We start from the raw sequence: 20,151 nt of genomic DNA, 5'->3' as shown, positions 1-20,151 counted from the left end.
AAGGGGTTCGTTATCCACCATCTTGTGGAAATAAATCATGTAGCCCTATACAGGATCCAAATGTTCTTGCCTTCTGATGTCAGTATATGAAATTAAATTATGAAATTATGGCAACTTAAAACTGAAATAGGAGAACACAACTACACAAATTCCCACATTCACTGTAGGTCTTTGAAAGAGCACATCTTACTATGACACTGCCATCTGCAGGGCCATTTGCTCCAGTGCAAAAAGAAAACAAAAAAATTAAAATGCCAGAAAAATCATTGAAAAAAACGGCTTCACATTAACAATATAAATTTGGAAATCAAAGTACTGAAGAAACTTTAAGATTAACATTACTTCTACATGTGTGCATTCATGATGAGTCCAATCAAACAAACAACCAAACACAGAGCTGCACATTAATGTAACTCAAAATAATAATAAATTATTAAAATCTTTAAATTAATTGTGACAACTGTTAAAATTAGTTAATTCATTAAAATGATCAAAAACATTTTTCTTTAACTGCAGGAACCTGACTTACAATCAAATCTGTCAGCTAAGACCATATAAGTAGGTGATAGGAAATCACTTAGGAACTATTTTCCTGTGTTTAGTGTACCAAACCCTCTGGTACCAGAAGAGACACAACTCTGCAAATTGCAAATTAACTAAGGAAAGAAAGAAAGGTCATATAATCAACTTCATTGTATGCATATTTAATGGTAGAGTATGATGATATATAAACAACTGTCCAAGAAACATTTTTTAAATTCCAAGCAATACTTTCCAGTTTAAACACATAAATAATCACCATGATACCAACCAAATACTTTCAATAAAACAAGTTCATATTACCAACCTGTGCTTTTGCTGAATCATAAGCATTGCTTAAAACCCCTGTAATAAAATGTTGTTATGTTGTAGGCAAAGCTTTATTCTCCCAACACCAGGTTGGGTAAATGTGCAGAATGCTGCAATGGCAAGGGACAGCATAAAGTATTAAGACCAAAGCCAAGGCTGCAAAGTCTGAGCAACAATCCTATTTCAAATGCAAGCTTTGCCTTTAAAAATGATGGAAAATTGTTGATAAAAAAGTAACTTGTACAAATGACCATTTTCAGTACAAAAGCTTTTAAAATGTAGTTGTGGTGCAAATCAATGCAGTGTCTCTTAAAACTGGTGGAAAAACATGGTGCAATGGTGAGGACAGTATGTGCAGACTTGACATGGGCCAGCTCACCAAAACAGCCATTTCATTTTTTTTTTAGCAGCTACATTTCCAGTTCATCATCTAAAATGAATTGAATAACTTGGAGAAAAATAATTAAAAGTAAAAACATAACACTTAAATAACACTGAAAGTATAGCATATGATGAGGGAAATCATTTCCCAAACACAAAAAACAAACAATGTTTTAAAAAATGGCAGTAGAAAAATAAAAATCCACTGTGATTCTAATATAAACATAAAATTAAAGAAACTGTGATTTTGCTCCTATGTTGTTGAAAAGTAAGTATATGTTTTTAAAAACTAAGAGATAATCCAGATACCATAAACAGAATAAGGTTTCGATGAAGTGAGGTATTAGCTCCACATTCCTCTCGTCCAGCCATGTGTTTGATTCTGCCGCAGTTCTACTGAAAGAACTTGAGGCCTGCAACGAGGAAGAACTTCTCCAGGAAGATCTCAGAATCAAGGACGGCAATGTGGGCGGCCCGACCAATAAGGGAGTTGGCTGTGTTGGGCAGGGCATGAATGACATCGTATCGCACGAGATTACAGTCTTTGCTCTGAAGTACTGGTAGCAGCAGGTTCTCAATCATCTCAGCATACACTGGACCTGGTATAGACAAGAGTGAAACAAGCTGAACAGGGCAAGGTGTGATCCATTTGATGCTCTTTAGTCAATTTAAGCCCCTCAGTGTAGATCTGTATAATGGCTTGAGATTTAGTTTGTCGACAAAATTAGGCAATTTAGTGTTGTTTACAGTTCAAGAAAGAAGGGGAAAAAAGAGAGTAAACTGAAGATGGAGAAGTAAAGAAGGCAGGACTGAAAAAAAGAACACCCTCAATTACCCCTTCATAAGTAGCAACACAAATAGTTTTGTCTGTCCAAATGCTTACAAACTGCCCTGGAGATTGCAAATGATAAGGAAGAACTGCACTAAATGGGTGAAATAAAGCCCAGCACCCAACTGTGGCTTGGCGTGTCAGAGCCTTTAGGAATTGTTCTGCTTACTTGCTTTTCTACAATTTAGAATCTGAGCAACACCTGTCTGTATTTACCAACAACATCCTATCCCAACAAGTTCTTACATCACTAGGCGCACCAAAGATATTGCTTCAACTCACCTGTTTGTTTGTCCTTTAGCGCAGTTTTGCACATTTCTATTCGAGCAGAATGATATGGGACATAGCGATCCTGCAGTGACCCCACCAGCACCACATTCTTGAAAAACTGCAGACCTTCAAAAGCAGATCAGTAGAAAAGTTATCTCTACAATCTCATACTCCACATACATAGCTTCAAATGTGTTTGGCTTTCAAAAAAACAAAAACAAACAAACAGCAAAGCTAACCAGATTTCTTGCTGAGCTTGTAAAGGAAAGTTTGGCGAGGGTCAGAGTGATCACGGCATGTCAGCTGCAGGAGTGACCCTGACTTTTTCCACTTCTGCATGAACCAGAGCCCTAGGAAGAAAGTTTAACAGTTATTTCACAGGATCCACAACTGCCACTGTGACAGTGAACAGAGAGAGAGAGAGAGAATACAAACATAAGAACTATCAATTAGCTGATAAGAGAATCATTAGTAGAATCTCTGAAAATCTTTATCTACCAACATTAGTGAAATGCTCTGACACTTACCTGTGTTGACTAGAGCAGAACTGTTGTACAGTGTGCCCAGGTGAGGTCCAGAGAGAGAAAGGAAGGTGTGCAGCCTGCTCAGGTAACATTTAAACCTGGGTCTGCTCAGCACTGAGCGAACTATTAGGTTCCCCAAAGAATGACCCACAAAGCTGCAAATCAAGAATCAGAAGGTTAAAGTGGGATTTATACTCCTTCCCAAACTGCATGTCAGATGGTCAGATATGATCAGAACACACTTCAAACTGAAGATTGTGTGATTGGCTGGCTGTGAAGAGGTGAGAGAGGAGCCAGGTAATGTAGTTCCCTCTCAGGCTCTCTTTTATAATTTGTTTCACAACAATTGCGGCACCTTTAATTTTAACTACTGTGTGAAACACTATGAGTGTCTCACTGCAAAACATATTATTATCACTTTATCACAGCCAGCTTTTCACTCCACCCTTCGGTATGAACAGCTGTAAACAAATTTGATTTCAATTGTTGTTGACAGTACGTCTTAACAACTAGTTTTGAGAACCATAAATTGAGCCTTAGAGACTATAAAGACACCAAACAACATTAATATGCAAGTCCTTCAGTGACATACTTTTAGTGTGAGACAACATTTACATAAAAGAATGTTTTGCCTCAGCAATCTAGGCGATGGAAGTGGTCTTAAAAACATATACATGGCTGTACTTTATGAAAAATCTAAGTGTTACATTAACTTTTCAACACATTTGTTTACTATGCTGTAGAAGACACATGCTGAGTAGGAGCCTGTTACAGTCTGTATTATCTCCATAGTATGACTATAGTACTTGACATAGATAGTAATTATGCGTTACTGCACCATGCAGCTGCTTGATGAATCACTAACATATCCTTGAGTACAGTAAAACTTGAATCTTTTTCTTCTTATTAAATATTCTCACCTTATCTTTGACACAGTGAGGTTGTATATCTGAATATACTGGACTATTTCATCCAGGAGTCGGTCTGTCATTGACTCAAAGTCAGCAAAGGTGTCATTCTGTAGATGAAAAGAGTATTAAATGAACAGGACAAGAGTATGTTTTATTGTGTTTCATTCACTAATACTTGTATTAGTGAATCAAACACTAATACTTGTATCAATGAATCATGAACAGGCTCAAGGACATGTACCCAATGAACCAAGTTTACCCATTTCCCCAATGTAAAACAGTACATTGATTTTAGACACCAGCAGTGTCTGTGTTTTTAATCCTCTCACCTGGTTCCTCTCAGACATTAGGAAGTCTATACGAGCACCAGGCAATCCAAGCTCCAGGTAAGTCTTCACCAGTCTTAGGTCTGCACTGTTACCTGCAGCAATAAAGGGAACATGAAAGGCAGAAATTGAATGTTTAAACCCCCCCCCCCCAAAAAAAAAAAAAAAAAAAAAAAAACCAAAAAAAAAAAAAAAATACTCTAAAGAAACTAACTTAAGGTTTCCTACCGTCCAGGCCGTGGACACAGACTATGAGATGGATGCCTTCTTCACAGCTTTCGTCTTCCTCCAAGCTGAAATAGGGCACAGTGGACGCCAGCTCAGGCACCTCACTGTACAAGAAACCAGGTAGCCTTAGCTGCTTCATTTCTTCCTTGGCCCTGATGAACCTGCACGATCATAATTTAATAAGGTGATGAATTTTAATTTAAAATGTGTGAAACGGGATAATCATATGCATTAAATATAACATTAAATGGGATTTGAGAAAAAAAATGCAGGATGACTCACACTTTCATCTGTGGCGTAGGCGCACATTCATACCACCGCAGGCTAGAGGACAGGGAGACAGAGGGACAGGGAGGTCTTCCAAAGCTACACCCAACACTGCTGGAGGCTTGGTTGGAGCAGATGGGAGCTTTTGATAAATCCTTCGTTTCGTGGGGGTAGCCAATTCCAAGCTGTTCAAACAGAAGAGTTGTCTCTTGAGCGGCTGCTTCTCCGGCCCCAGTTCGCTCCTCATCAGCAACGCCATTCACAAAAGCATAGCCATCACCTTCCTCATAGTAACCATTCTCGATCATCTCATGCTCTGTCTCGTCCTCATCCTCCTCAACCTGTGGTCCTGTCTGGATTCCCAGTGTGATAGCAGATGTTTCTACAGGGCTGATCTCAGACACATCAGTGCTAGAGCATGAGCCAAAGTAGTTCTCTACCATCCCGCGTTTTACCAGGTCAGTGCTACTAGTGGCAGAGTTACTGGAGGGGCAGGCAGTATGGGGTTCACTACGGGACTCTTTAACAGTCCCAGAACCAGCTGCTCCCTCTAGTCCAAGTTCAGAACTGCCTATTAATTTGGAGTCTGTCTGTAATTCAAAGGTAGGTTTTATAAGTTGGGAATCACATGCACCAATGTCAGGGGTGCAGACGGCAGTGACGGCAGGTTTGTTATCCCCTGTGAAGACTACACTCTGCTCCTGCACCAACACACTGGACTTCCTGCCTCGGACTTCAGCTCCACTGGAGCCCCTAGAGGAACCTTCGCCCTCATCATCTGAGGGCAAAGAATTGATGGATGTGAGAGAGGACTGGACCCCACTGACTGCACTGGTGCTTTCTGGGTAAAGAATTTCCCCACTGGGCTTTTGCAGAGTGCTTTGCTGAACAGGCCGCGATGCGGTACCCAAAAGGGGCCTCTCAGGCTGTAGGGCAGCAACACCTGATTCAGTGACGCCTAGCCCTGCACAAGTCTGCGATCCTGGAACAAGCTGAGTGGCAAAGGAGCTGGGCTCACTCTCAATGCCTGAGTCTGAGAGGCGAGACGAGGCACTGGGGGCTCCTCCATCTGGAAGCCTGATACAATCACTCTTAACCTGTACTGAGACCAGACCGGACTGGATACGCTGTGTAGTCTCTTTACCTGGCCTTTCAAACACAGAGTCCACCACAGACTGTTGTGCATCACAGAGGTCTGTCTGGGTTATCTCAGGAATATTACTACTGATATTTCCATCAGTCCGACATGGTAGAAGAACTGTTACTTTATCCCCTTGGTATGGGTCCTTGTTACTTGGTTTCACCTCAATTTGTTTCAGCCCACCAGACCACTGTGGCAATTTTTGGCCACCCTGGTCAGCCCCAGTACCTGCCTGAGGATTATTCTGTGTAACCAAATTTGTAGGATTTTTAAAGAAACCTTTCTGACAAGCAGCTGTAGTTTTGTTGTCAGCTGAAACAGAATCAACAGCACTGTTTCCAGAATGCGCTGCTGTGGCACCAGAGTCAAAAGTAGAACTGGCATTAGTCCTTAAATAACTGCTTGAGTCGCCCTGTAAGGTATCTCGTTCCTCATCTTGGTTTAGGGGAGCTTCCCCTTCCTTGTACTTTGTGCTGGGGTCACTATAAGGAGCTTTGAGGTTCTTGTAGCCCACCAGAATTACAGAGTCCTTGGAGCCCTGTCTAATCAGCTTCTTGGAGTTCTCAGTCTTTGAATTTTTCTTTAGTTTGACTGACTTGCCTTTGGACTTAGGTGGCGGATCATAGCTGTCTGGCCAGGCGTTATCCATAAGGGCACACCGAGACTCAGGTATGGGGCTTGCTGCTGCACTGCAGTCCTTGGAGTTGGTCTTGTCCATTTTACTGGACACTGAGCCGGTCCTTGTATTATGCATGCCTAGCCAGGGTCCATCACGATCTTCATAAACAGAGTGGAACAAAAAAGGCAGGGAAAGTCATTAGTCATTAGTTAGCTTAATGACTTTACCTCTAGTTCAGCAGCAATAATGTGTTACTGACCTTCTGTGATAGAATCCAGGTATCTATCCTCAAAGATGATCGGCAGAGAGCTAACATCACCATCCAGGTCCGCACATTCCACTGGAAGTGGAGGCAATGACAGGAAGTAGCTGGAGCTTTTGATAGCATTAGTCATCTGCTGGTGACTGTGAGCACTGAGTGGGGTTGGGGGTTAAGTGAGAGTAAGACAGAGAGAGAGAAATTTCCATCAAAGGGCTACAGTATTTCAGACAAGTAACTACTGGCACAGGCTTGACACCAAAAAAACTATTTCACAATCAGGACAAACATGTCACTGCAACTTACTGTAGTTCCTGGTACGCCAGTGCAGATTGTCTTGGATGTTCAAGACAAAAGAATGCCTCAGCAAATCGCCTTACCTGTAATAACACCACATTACAGAGTATACAGTAAAGATTCAGTCTATAGTATTACTCAGAGTAGAGAAGAAGATAGTAGAATACTCAGAAGTATAGTCTTGGATCAGTTACCAGACTAAAAAAGGATTATTGTCATTTAAAGATAACTTAATCAGAGATTTAAATTTGTAGATGATTCAAGAAGTTGGGACTCACTCTTTGTGTATGGTGCTCCATAGCTAGTAGGGCAGCAACATGCTCCTGCAGAGACACCACCTCTAGGAACTGTCCCCAAAGAGCCATGAGCAGAGAGCAGAGCTGAGCCAGGTTCATATTTACCAGTTCTGCCAGCTCGTCAGGGGACTCTGCTTTTTGCTAGAAGTACAAAGACACCCAGCAGAGGGCTCAAGTGAGCATATTTCCCTAACATCAGCATAAAGACCAATAGCAGATCTATGCAGTAGGGCTTTGCTTTATAGTACGTAAAATCTGATAAAAATACATGTTCCATTATTGTTAACGGATTAATTTGTTGCAGACAATTTCGGCATGTGTTTTGTCAGTAGGATCTTCAGAGTATTTTAACAATGAGCTAGAGTGAGTTTCATTTTGCCCCTGGAGTTAGTTGTTACTTGGGGGTCAGATAAAATAAACCAGAGACCTCTTAAGACTCAAAGATACTAGTGTACTGTTATCCTTAATTTCCAACTATTTTCAATCACCAGAAGCTGCTTGATATAATAAAGTTGCTTGAATTCCATAAGAAGTCTCCAAAATAAATGTTAATCTATTCTCGTTCCTGTATCTGTCTAACCTAATGTACCTGGATATCTAATATGAAGAACTATGTTTGGAAATAAAGTGCAATACACCATAACATACACAAGAGCCACTTGACCTGCAAAATGTGCCACTGTGCAAAACATCTATCACACCTAATCTAAAGGGGGCTTACCTTTCAGGAACCACTGAAGACTGGTTATTTGAGCTAAACAATTATAAAATGCTTCCAGAGACCAGTTTTAAATGTCATTCTACCAACTGCGAAGCAACATCTGAACACTTGCCAGTCTGCCCACAAATTCTCTATCAACACGGAGTATTCTGCGCCCTCTCGTCTCCTTAATTTGCTGACACACCTTGATTCCCTTGACAACTATAAAGAATTCTCATCATTGACAATTCAGTATTACCTAATACTAATCAAAGTACTTCCACTTCAATATCCACCAAATACCGCATCCACTGATATATACACTATCCCTCATCCTTGCATAACTATACTTTTTCCTTTCTGTCATCACTGTACTCTGAGCACAGTCAGTCTGATTATTTTTTTCTTTTATATGCAGTAACACACTCAATTTGTTTTTGTTGGTAAAGGTGAACATAGAGTGGAAACAAATGGTATGAATAATAATAATAATAATGGTATTATTTCATTGTAGAGCGCATTGATTCCCGCAGCCCCTCCTTGCCCGCCCAACCCGTGCTGCTGTCGGAGAACAAGCTAGGGCAGAAGCAACAGGTGAGATTGACAGCAGGCACAGAGTCAGAGCTGTATACAGTATTGTTCAGTTACTTATTTATTTGTCACAAAGTACTTGGCAATTGAAGAATTTCCAGCGGAGCACCTTATATACGCTATTGTTTAATAATAAAGAAAGTTCTTACCTTGACTTGTTCACATAAGTCAGCTAGACGGGCCTCTAAGTCAAGTTGCTCTGAGGAGGCAGAGGAACAGTATTAATAAGATTCACTTTAATAATTTATTGAAGTATGAATGAAGTATGAATGAAGTATGCTGAAGGTTTTATGAAGAACCTGTAATACAGACTGAATCAGGAAGTAGTGTCAGACAGCATTGGTGTCAGACAGTAATTTTTATATGACATGACCAGAGACAGTCTACTAATTCTACAGTATCAATGTTAGAAGACTTTTTGAGCAAGACCAGAAGGAAAGACAGATTGAGAATATATATAATAATGATAGGTTGACATGACAGCAGTGTGAGTATATTGTCTCTGGAAAGTAGGACATAGTGTTTTCTACAAGAAGGAAACTGGAGTGAAGAGGAAAAGGGAGAGAAAGGCAGGCTGATTTGAGGAACTGTAAGGGTCAGGACATACCTATGTAGACGTGCCTTTGACTTCGGGGATAGGGTCTTCTGAGTACTCTCTCATATAGGACTTGCATGCTGGGCTTGGCTAGTAAGATTGCACATATAGGCATGTTTAACCTTTTTATTATTTGGTCCTCTTGGATGGGTTAATATCTGTCCACTTGGACAGTGGATTATGTTTGGTGAGCCATAGTTACAATGTTAAGTTGTGTTTGGGAGCTGTTACAATTTGGCTTTAGTCTACTGGTTAACAGACTTATCTATTGAATGCAAATATGATTCTGTAAGTTTAATGAACTAAAGATTAGTCAACCACAATTAGATCCCTAAATTAATTCAATGGATTGCTGATTGTGTAGTTTGTTTAAAGGGTAGAATATGTGTAGGGATCAGGTGAAATGACATGAGAACACAACAAACTTGCAATTATGTGAGAAACACCAAAAAGACAAAACAATGAAAATCAATCAAATCAAAAAATGAATCAGAAGGTATTATACTGAATAACCTTGAAAATGCTTGTTTCTTCTCAGTGCTTGTAATAAAAAAAGAAAAAAGTAAAAGGCAGTGTTGCAGAGCTATATTTAAATAAGTGTGATTTAGGATTATATTGCTTAACAACCCCACACTCTGACATGAGTTGATGTGAAGCCACAATGCAGTATACCTAGTTCCATACGATGGGAGGAGGGCAGGTCCTTGGTTATAGAAGTGAAGTAGCCAAAGAGGCCCTGGTAGGCAAGCAGGAGACTGGAGCAAAGGTTTTGGTGCAGACTGAAGGCATGCTGCAGACAGTGGTCAGATACCAGGAATGTTCTGCCCTGAGGGATCAAAAGGGAAACAGAGAGGAGCCAATAGATGGTTTAATTCTGTAAACAATATTACTGCTGTTCTGGACACCCTAGCAATTGTAAACGTTTGATTTGTAGCCACTGCCATTAGAAAAGACAAACTCTCAGAGAAAGTAACATGATCTCTGTGGTGTTTGCCAATTTTTTTTAATTAAATACATTATATCTAAAGTCAGTAGCCAAAACTGAATTTAGTGAGGAAACATTTTTGTAGTGTAATGAGATCCAGTAAATATACTGGATAAACGCGTGTTAAAAAACATTATTCTTGTTAACGAATTCAGCACAGATTTATGTATAACAGCATAGACTTCTTATATAGAAAAGAAAGTGGTTAAAAATGTATGCCACTACACACTGTAGGCCTCATTACTCTGATATTACAGTAACCACTGCAGCCCTATAAATCACAACAGATTAACTGCCAGTTATTTCCAGCCATTTATTTTGTGTGTAATATCTACATGGCAATGCTTTATAGTGACTTCTGTACAGATCCCTGAAGTGAACTGAAAAGTGGTCGATGGGTTGTTATACTTGAGCTGCTCATTAGTGATGCTTCAAGGAGAGATGAGGAACATTGCCTCTGTTCCGTCTGAATAACTCTGGTACATTCACACCACTGCATCTCAGGGGCAGCTCCGGCTGTCTACCTTTCTCTGTCAGGAGAGGCCAATTACTCCTGGCCAAATGTGACAGTGGTCTGATAGTTTCCACGTCGTCTGCCCTATCTGTCAACAGCCTGACACATCTCCCAATGATTCATTTGCAGTGAATGGAACAAAGCATTCTACCTGGGGTGTAGAACTGTCAAATCTGAGTCCACATTCATGTCCATGTAATCAGAGCTTGTATTACTGACTACCCTTTCTCAAAGAATACATACCAGGAACTTTTTATCCTTTCATGTTTATTTCTCCCTCATAAAAAGGAAAACAATCTCTTTAGTATTATTAAGTTTATGAAAGTCATTTGCTTTTTATCAAGTACTTAATTTTGTAAAATTATGCATTTAGGCATCTTTCTGACTTTTAGTGGCTTGTAAAAATTAAAAAAAAAAAAAAGATTGCCAAAGACATGATCTTGTCTATAAAGGGGCTTCACTTACATCTGGTGATACTTGCTTGACATAAGTGCTGCCGAACACCACGTTCTCCAGAGGTGGGATGACTGAGTCTTTGCTCTGTGCTGGAGCGTTGCGGTTAAGCCATGTGGTTTTCACTGGTCGAGGAAAACTAGGTAAACACATGGAGTGAAATCAAACTCAGCTCATCACTGCAAGAATTTACAGCGACATTTTTGGACAGGTTTCCTCTACTTCTTATTCACTGTTCGACTGCAATGTTGAATTTGTAAAGGTTTGTGTTGGAATTTACTGCAAACAGGAATAGTAAATGACAGGATGGACATTTATGTAAGTGCTCCAACAGCTGTGCATGAATATATAACTATACAGGAGTGCAAAGCAATGGCCCTCTTCTGTGAGTGTCCACATGTTTTCTTGGGTTAGGTGGCAGTCTGACCTGATAAGGGGCTGATGAAGTGCCACTAGGGAGGCATGGATGGCTACAGAGATGACAGAAAGGTGGAAGTAGTCAAACATGACATTGATGTGTTGGTGGATGCCTCGCTGAAGGCTAAAGTGCAAACGAAGTGTGCGGCCACTGATATTCTGTAAAGAGCTCGGATCATCTGGCCTGTGGAAATTAAATAAGGAAGACACAGAAGACCCTATTAGTGTCGCATTTGCATCAGAGATGAAAATATCAAATTCACAAACACTACCACAAGTACATGCAGTTAAATATTGCAACACCTACGTGTAATCACCATCTGTGAAATATAAATCCAAGAAGAGCTGGAAATCCATGTCATTGAGAGACTCCTCCACCTGAGGATATTGAGAAAAAGTGGAGAGAGTTAAACAAAAGCAAAGAACGTCCCAATTATATCTTCAAAATCTGTAAAACACCCATCAACATATTTTCTATTTGATGGTATCAGCTCTAATAAGCCTAATACATTTTGAAACTTTTGGCTGGCGTGACCTATTCCATGAGGGCACACAGGTTATCAAAACACTCATATGTGCCCTGATAGAGCAGTTGAACCTCCACCATAAAAGAGGGTTTCTTAAGTGAGCAAACTGCTGAGCAGCACAAACAAGCAAGTAAAAGCAATTTTGACAAATATATTCATCCTGACAGCCACACTGTTCTGAGTTAATTACAAAAAAAACTCCTTTGTCTCCAAAGTGCTGCTGTCAGACAAACTCATCTCAATTGGATTGGATTTTACTACACCGAATGTGAAGATAACAGTGGAATTATAAATATAAGATTGGGGCACATATACACAAATATTTTGGATTGGGGCCAAAGGAAAAAAAAAAAAAAAAAAAAAAAAAAAAAAAAAAATCTCTGGTAAAATCACCACCTCAGTCTCAAACATACCTTCTTCTCATCTAGCAGCATCATCACTTTGAAGAGGAGGACATCGTTGACCACAACCTCTTCATTCTTGTACAGGATTTGGAAAGTTTTGCTGCAGATAACATCATCTTGGACTGAAGCCGGAAAAGCCAGATCAGAGCCTAGACAAAAACCACTATGATTAGCTGTGGGTAAACCGAGTGATTATAGCCAACCTGTTTGCATTAGAATTTGCCTGTGTAACCTCAAGAAACATATGATCGCTGAAACATTTATATTGTGTGACAGGTGTTGTTACACATGGCTGACAGTGCAAAATATACAGAGAAATCTAGAGGGATTTTTCAGATTTAAATATAAATAATAAATCTGGGTACAAGAATTTGGATGCTTGTTTCTTATTAAATTGTTAATGAAACAGATTTTTATGAATCAAAGCTGAAATAATGAGACACAGTCAGCCCAAGAACTTGAAGATTGAGCATTAAGACCAGGTCAAATAAGGCAGAAGTAGGGTTTGAACCGTCAGCCTTTGGATTGAGAAACAAACTCCTTACCATCACATCCTTATCAAAGTCAGTGTTGAGTGCATGCATGAACAAAAATATATAAATGTGTAATTCCACAAAGTTTTTAACAGACAGGATATATATACTTAGGTTAAGTGTATACTTTTAGCACAATCTGATCTACATATTGTAAAATTGAGATGAACAGTTTAAGAAATACTATGTGTATGTATGTAATTATATTCATTCATGTGTTCTTTTGAAATGGGGTCTGGTCTTAAATATTTAACAAATGAAATTATATGCATGTACATGCAACTCTATTTTTTGTTTAGAACAAATGACATGTAATTTTACTTTTAAATCAAGAATATTTTTTTTAAATGTATGTTTAACCATCTGCATTTATGTATTTGAAACTGAGCCTTGTGCTTGATCTAAGTTTCTTCTCCCGCTGAACATGGATCAGGGAGCGGGTCTTGGTGAAGATAATGGTTGCTTGTCAAGAGCTTCAGCTTTGTTGTGTTTACAAGACAAGAGGTTAGAATAAGCCCTCTGATCAGTACATATTCTTCATCCTGTCATGATGAACTGAGGGCAGAATGGGAGCTACAGTGACTCACTAATGTGAAGCAGTATTAGAAGACGGGGCAGGCTAGGGGTAGCTGATTAGCATGCTAAATTCAGTAAAAAAAAAAAAAAAAAAAAAAAAAAAAAAAAAAAAAAAAAAAAAAAAAAAAAAGAACTGTTAGAAAAAGAAACAAAACAAGAATTAAAATTATCACTGGACTAAACAAACCAAACACCTTCCATCTACACAGTACTGTGCACCTCTCCCACTCCCCCTGCTTATTCCAAATAACCAGAACAAAAACAATAGGTCTTCCTGCAGCTTCGCTGCTTGGACCCTTAATGACAGATAAGATAAATAAGCCAACCTACAGGTAATGGTTATCTTATAACCTGTGCCTGGGATATCTTCTACATTAACGATGAAAGTGTAGCTGTTTCCCATTTACTCTACTGAACAATATTAACATAAGTCATAAAAAAGGAAAATAAAACATTTAAGCACTGGAATTACATACTCTCTTGATGATCCTCTGTATTTATGAATGAAAGAACTGAGTGCTTAGTTTGAAAGGAGCAGTGCAGGTCTCTAAGAAAGGGGACGTGGCATATACACAAAGCCTTAGAGAAATACTGAGAACAAGGAGTGGCCTGTGAGATTAGCCAGTGCCCTACCATCTCCCTACCAACAAAACAATAAGTGAGCCAAATCTGCAATAACACAATAACAATAATTAGTTTCCCTGAAACCGCACTAATATCTCAGAGCTGAAATGAAATTCTAGTAAACATGCAAGTCTACCTGAAGTATAAGTATGTCTTAATTGGTGTCACCTACATTTACAGGGAAATAACCAGAAGTCTAATAACACAAGCAGCAGGGCATTACTTTATGTATGCTGCAGGTTACTGAAATATTATTTTAATGGCTTTAATTGGAGAACTGAGGGGAAAGAGGCAGGGATTAGTTTTGACCAAGTGGATCCATAAAGTGTACCTGGTAAACTACAGAAATCAGAGCACCAACAGTTTGGTCATTTCCTGACCTTGAAACTCGCTTTGCCCTTCTTTGATGTATTTTGGTGCAGACTGTATGGTGCACAGGTGTGAGGATAGGTACAAACAGGTGGGAGATTCATTCAAATGAGGCACCTAAAACCATGTAGTTGATATTTTGGTGGAAATATGTCTTTGTGCTGAGAATAGACATCTCGGAACCAAGTCTATTTCTGGTGTAATGGCAATTTGCTGCCACTGGTGATTTTATCAAAAATAGCAAATTAAATACACACAGCAAATGTACAGCAATGATGGCATATTGCTTAAAACGGAAATAAACCATTTGAACTCAATCACTTTTCCGCAAGTAGAGCCATTGAAATTGGCATAAAATATTAACCTTTATTGTGTTCAAAGCAGAAATGTCAGTAAAATCAGTCTGCATTTATCTATAAATTAGAGTGATTCTTCTAGCATCTGTTGATAACTGCTTTATACTGTAGGAAAAGCTTCTTCAGTTCATTAAGTCCCTGCAACTGTCTGAAGGCAGCAAGACACATCAATTAATAAATCTGTAGCCTTTGATTTGATAATTGCTCTGCCAGAGCAGTGCCATTGTGCATGGCTGTCCACTCTGTCTTAATTCTATTAAATCACGTACATATGGCATCAGGCTGCTACAAAATAACCCCAAACAATACTCCACACGTCAAACCGGGCCGTTATGACTCAGTATTTTGTTTTGTCAGTGGGATATGTCAGATGTCCTGTGTGTCATTGCCTCTATTCCAACTTTGTCTTTTAGAAAAAGTAGCATGTCATCTTTTATTCTTGAAATGCATTATTTTGCAAAAATATAATTTGCTGGTATAATGTGAACATTCATGACATAAAATAGAGACAAAACTGAAAGATCATTGGATTGATGAATAGCTTTATCAACATTTTTTTATTACTTATACAATAATATTATAATTGAATTATTATCTATATAATTATTATTTCTATAACTATTTATTATTATCATCAATGTACAAATTAAACAAAACCCACACCATCTCCCTCTCAATGCAAACTTGAGCTGCTGTCTGTGCTGCTTTACACCATCCAGACAACAACATGATTTCTTGGAGAAGCCTCTTTCCATTTATTCAGCTGTTGTCGTCATGCGTCATTGTGATTAGCACAGCTGTTTCAGAGCTGTTAGACCAGTGATATCAGCGGCTTAGAGTGAATGTATTTATCACCACACCCTCCAATTTATATTCCACCTCAGCCAACCCTTTTGCACAATGCACTACTGCAACTCCATGATCCAAAATAGCAGGTGTGCTTGAGATGCCCACACAATCCATGCACCTAGGACATACCACTTTGCACTTGTTATTACACTTGTGTGGTTAAAATAGGGCCCTCCAAGTAGTGGGAATAAAACTGTGTATATTGGACACATGTACAAAGATTCATTTACCTCCCGGGTGAAGTAGACTGGTCTCAACTTTATGTGGGACTCGGGGTGGCACCTTCAGACTGGCACGGATTTGGTAGAACCTGAAAATACAGACAAATTGAATTCAAATTAATACTGGAATGAAAAGCTAACAGTATTAATTTGGTCCAAAGCACCATTAAAAGCTCTGTGAAATGAGAACACGCCACACAGGTTAGCTACAAGTGCCTCTGCTTGCAAAATGATACTACACCTTTCATGAATGAATAATGAGCACTTTCTTTTGCAGTCAGTCATGTAGTAAACCTGAGCTCTTAAAGCACTGATGAGCTGGGAGAATAGAGCAGGAGTTTTATATCAGCACAGTGGAGTATTAGTACACCACTTCTGTTAAAAAAAAAAAAAAAGAGTTTGCAGGTGTTTAAGACCATTGCTGTTAGAGCCGTGAAGTTTTTTTCTATGGAAAATGGTAAATTCTGTTTGTTGGACACCTTACTACTAGGTATTTGCAAGAAAAGAAAAGGAACATATTTGAATCACATATATTTGATGGGGTGATGACAAAAAAGCATAAGACACCATACCACATAGTGCCACAACTAGAGCTATATCAGGGAGCAGGAATTGACAGCTTAACTCATACGGGAAATCTACGCCTTAGCTTGTGTCCTGTTGAAGAGCATACAAGCACCTGACAGCTACACAGTTTATTTAGTGTAAAATACACTTGAATGTGAGCCTTCTTCCATGAAACAACAAAGGTCTGCCTGTTGAGTCTGAAGTGGTTACTTGAAGCTGAAATTTTATAATCTCTGCAGTCCATATCAGACCTTTGTTATACCAAACATATTATGGGCTTTTCAAAAGAAACAGAGGTCCATGAATCAAAATTTTGTCCCTGCAGCTCTGTGATGACCAAGATACAAATTTAAATTAAGTGAGTCAGAAAAAAGAAGCTCCTCCACACCTGTGCCCATGTGGTACACTTCACCGCAATTCTGAAAACTTTTCTTAAAATGATCTATGTTTATTACTAAAAAAAAAAAAAAAAAAAAAAAACGCTGGCCAGTTACTGTAAACATTTACCTTTGGATCTTTACCTATAACAGTCACTGTGACATATAGGAGAACGTCATCAGCTTACTCAAATATACAAAATAGTATACCCAAGCACTGTTGAGCATATTCTTTGCTGTCTGTACAAAGAGCATTTTTGAGGCCCCTGGAGGTCTAAACAAGATCAACAACTATCGTAGACTGGCTGGGACACTTGCAAAATACATCCTGGTCCACTTCTACAAGCTGAAAACCAAAGCTTGTTCAACTCTCCTCAAAGCCAACCTATGTTTAACTAGCAAGGTAAACTTGTCTGTGATGTATGCTAAAGAAAGAAAGTTATTTGGTAGAGCATTAATGAATTCCCACCTGCTTGAAACACATTCCAAAAAGGGAAGAGAGCATTAGGTATGTAGAGAAAATGAGACAATCCTCACCCTCTTTGGAACAGGTCCACATTGTAGAACTTGTGGAGTTCCACAGAGAACTCCACTGTGGCCTGAACTTCAGTCATCTTGGTCTCTACAGGCAGAGGTGACTTACATCATCTGGGATACACCTGTAGGCCTATAGGCAAGAGTTATCACATTAGTCTTGTCAGCTCCAGAACTCTTGAAAAAAAAAGAAAAAAAGAAATACAGTATTTTCAAGTACATACATATTGATAAATATCACAATACAACTTCAGTTACATTACTTGCTTGCTAAAATCATCTCCCTAACTCACACAAGTCCTATTATCTTCAAAATATCTTCAAATCATAATAAGAAAATATCAGCAGTCATACAGTCACAAGATGACTGTAGACTATATGTTTAAGCTGTAAGAGTTGGGTTATGGTCAGTTTTTCAGGCCAATTATTACTAGGGCATGAGGCTTACATTTAGTATAGGAGGCAGTCTGTCCTCTGGGCCTAATTTGTTAACAGCCCAGATAATTATAGCATTAGTATGACTGGGTAGAGGAAAATACTATGAATAACATCACATAAATAGGCATGAAACATAATATTGCCAATTTATAATGTTAGAAATAAACACAGACAGCCTTGGCATTATACATTTTTAACTCAAGCTTTATTAAGACCTAATTAAGTAAAAGGCCATTGAGCTGTTTTTGGCTGTAGTAGGGGCAAAATAAAACTGGCAAAAGCAATCATACAGACGCTCCCTAAATTAGTCATGTATGAAATGAATAAATTATTCATCAGGAGACAACATGTCATTGTGCTCATGTCAGTGGAAACCAATATGAGACACAATAGGCCACCATGAATTTGACCTCATTGACACAAGATGCCTGATACAGAGAAAATAGTACCAGGTTATGTTAATATCCAAATGAGGCTTCCTTCCTAGAAGAAGTGATCTTTAAAAGCTGTCAGTTAAAAACAAATGACACTGGGCAAGCACAGAGGACACACAAAGATAAATGAATTAGGCTATCTTAGGCAGATTTATTCTTTAACTTAGGTGTTAATTTCATTTACCAATACCTTGAAATAACCACTTTATAGTTACTTTACAAAAAGTGACACAAATTATTCAGACAATTCACTCACACAAATCAAGTGACTAATTACAATTTATACCAGTCTAAATTATATAAAATCTGTCACAGCTGCTTGTGTTGATCTTACTTTGATACTAAGCTGCAAAGTCTAAAATACTGTCAGGGGAAGGAAGAAAAAATGTACATAGTTTCACGGATCGCATGCAGAGATATGTAAATGTTTACAGAAACAACAAAGCTAAGAAGTAGTCAAAAATAGCAAATTTTCATTTTGGGTCAACATCACAGGTTTGTGATCCGTGAAGGTCTGACGTTGAGATAAGGGGTCGTCAGAACAACTCGTTTATCAGGTTTTGTCTTTAGCCACTTATGTAAAGGTTACTGATATGGCTAATATAAAAGGTGAAGTAAGGCGTCGACTGGTTGGTACGCTGACATGTCACTGTCAATAAACCTGCTAACCAGCCGGATAGACATTCACTGAAACGTTTAGCCTCACAATTAATACAAAACAGTCATTTGCAAAAAGCCACAGCCATTCAAATGTCACATTTCCCAACCAAAATCCGACAGTTGCCGACAACGAAATGTAACTGGCACTTGAGAAAATTCAAGCCAATGACCCAACTCGGAGAAAGTAATATTAATACATCTGGTCTTATTAGAAATATACATATGACGAGGCCTTAACATCGGCTCATTCTCTTTTCTTTTTTTTTTTTTTTTTTTTAAATAGGGAACCTTTATGTCAACATTTCAAATCCAAAACTGAAACAGACCAATTCAGAAACCACAGTATAAGTTATAACTTACCTACACAGTTTTGGTGCTACTATTACAGTGAGTGAGGTGATAAAGGTCCCTAGCTAGTGTGCACAATCTCGGCAAGGAGATCCTTTGAGTTACAGGTGGGAAGCTACCAAAACATTTCAGTGAGGGCCCACTAAAGGTGAGGAACGATCCGTCAAAGACATAACAAGGCATACTTGAACGGACCAACGGAAAAAGTCTCACTTGATAGCCAGCTAGCTAGCCGTTACAGTTAGCGTAAGGTTAGCCACCCACCGCACAGTTGTCACCGGGTCTAACACTGGCCGCACAGCCGAGCTAACGCTACTCACCATTGCGCTGGTAAGCTAACATTAGCTAGCTAACCAACGTTAGCTCCAATTTCAGTCCTCTCGTCGTCCTTTCGCTATGCGGTGATGACACAAAACAGTACACTGCTGACTCGCTCACTTCCTAGTTACAGGAGGGACGCCCTTAACATGATACGCTGGACAGACTGGCCATGTATCTCTCTGGGTATTGCCGTCTACTAGCTGTCGAGCTAACTGTGCTCAATCTGAAGAGCTGACAGCGGGCGCTGCTCCAGCTGCACACTGATGAACATTTAACTGCGCGTTACTGCACATACCAGAGACGCAGCTGACGCCACATGCAAAGTTGCTACCTGTAAATGGGACATTGGAGAAAAGGATACAATATTCTTAAAGGATTTTACAATAAGTTTTAATTATTTAAACCTATTCGCATTGTGTGAATGACTTCTAGAATTTGAGGTTTGTTTGTTTGGCTCCTTTGATAGGCTGTATAAAGCTATGTAGATAGATGTCTGATATATTTTTCTCTATGATGTGCTTTTTTTCCCCTCCCCTTTGCCTGAGTTTGCAGACCTACTGT

General features: G+C 39.1%; 1 protein-coding gene across 3 annotated transcripts; it reads right to left on the bottom strand.

The window, feature by feature from the left end:
- Positions 1–688: 688 nt before the first annotated feature.
- fam135a (family with sequence similarity 135 member A) lies at positions 689–19,824 on the bottom strand. 3 transcript variants are annotated; one of them, XM_023411669.2, is made up of 21 exons: positions 19,590–19,824; positions 17,393–17,522; positions 15,921–16,000; positions 12,393–12,532; positions 11,760–11,830; positions 11,463–11,636; positions 11,048–11,174; positions 9,756–9,909; positions 9,096–9,173; positions 8,638–8,687; positions 7,180–7,338; positions 6,911–6,984; positions 6,605–6,759; positions 4,601–6,503; positions 4,319–4,479; positions 4,094–4,185; positions 3,774–3,871; positions 2,857–3,008; positions 2,569–2,679; positions 2,342–2,455; positions 689–1,829 (listed from the first exon to the last, which is right to left on the bottom strand). In XM_023411669.2, exons 2-21 carry the CDS (start codon positions 17,467–17,469, stop codon positions 1,624–1,626), a joined length of 4,176 nt encoding a protein of 1,391 aa, XP_023267437.1. In that variant the 5' UTR covers positions 17,470–17,522; positions 19,590–19,824; the 3' UTR covers positions 689–1,623. The 3 variants fall into 3 exon arrangements, with proteins under 3 accessions (XP_023267437.1, XP_023267438.1, XP_023267439.1); XM_023411670.2 differs by lacking the exon at positions 19,590–19,824 and adding an exon at positions 19,282–19,525; XM_023411671.2 differs by lacking the exon at positions 9,096–9,173.
- Between the last annotated feature and the right edge of the window lie 327 nt (positions 19,825–20,151).

Source organism: Seriola lalandi, unplaced genomic scaffold, assembly GCF_002814215.2.
Source record: "Seriola lalandi dorsalis isolate HSWRI2012SDOR001 ecotype SW California unplaced genomic scaffold, Sedor1 jcf7180002054470, whole genome shotgun sequence".
Classification (NCBI taxonomy): domain Eukaryota; kingdom Metazoa; phylum Chordata; class Actinopteri; order Carangiformes; family Carangidae; genus Seriola; species Seriola lalandi.
This window is presented reverse-complemented; position numbering and strand designations above follow the sequence as displayed.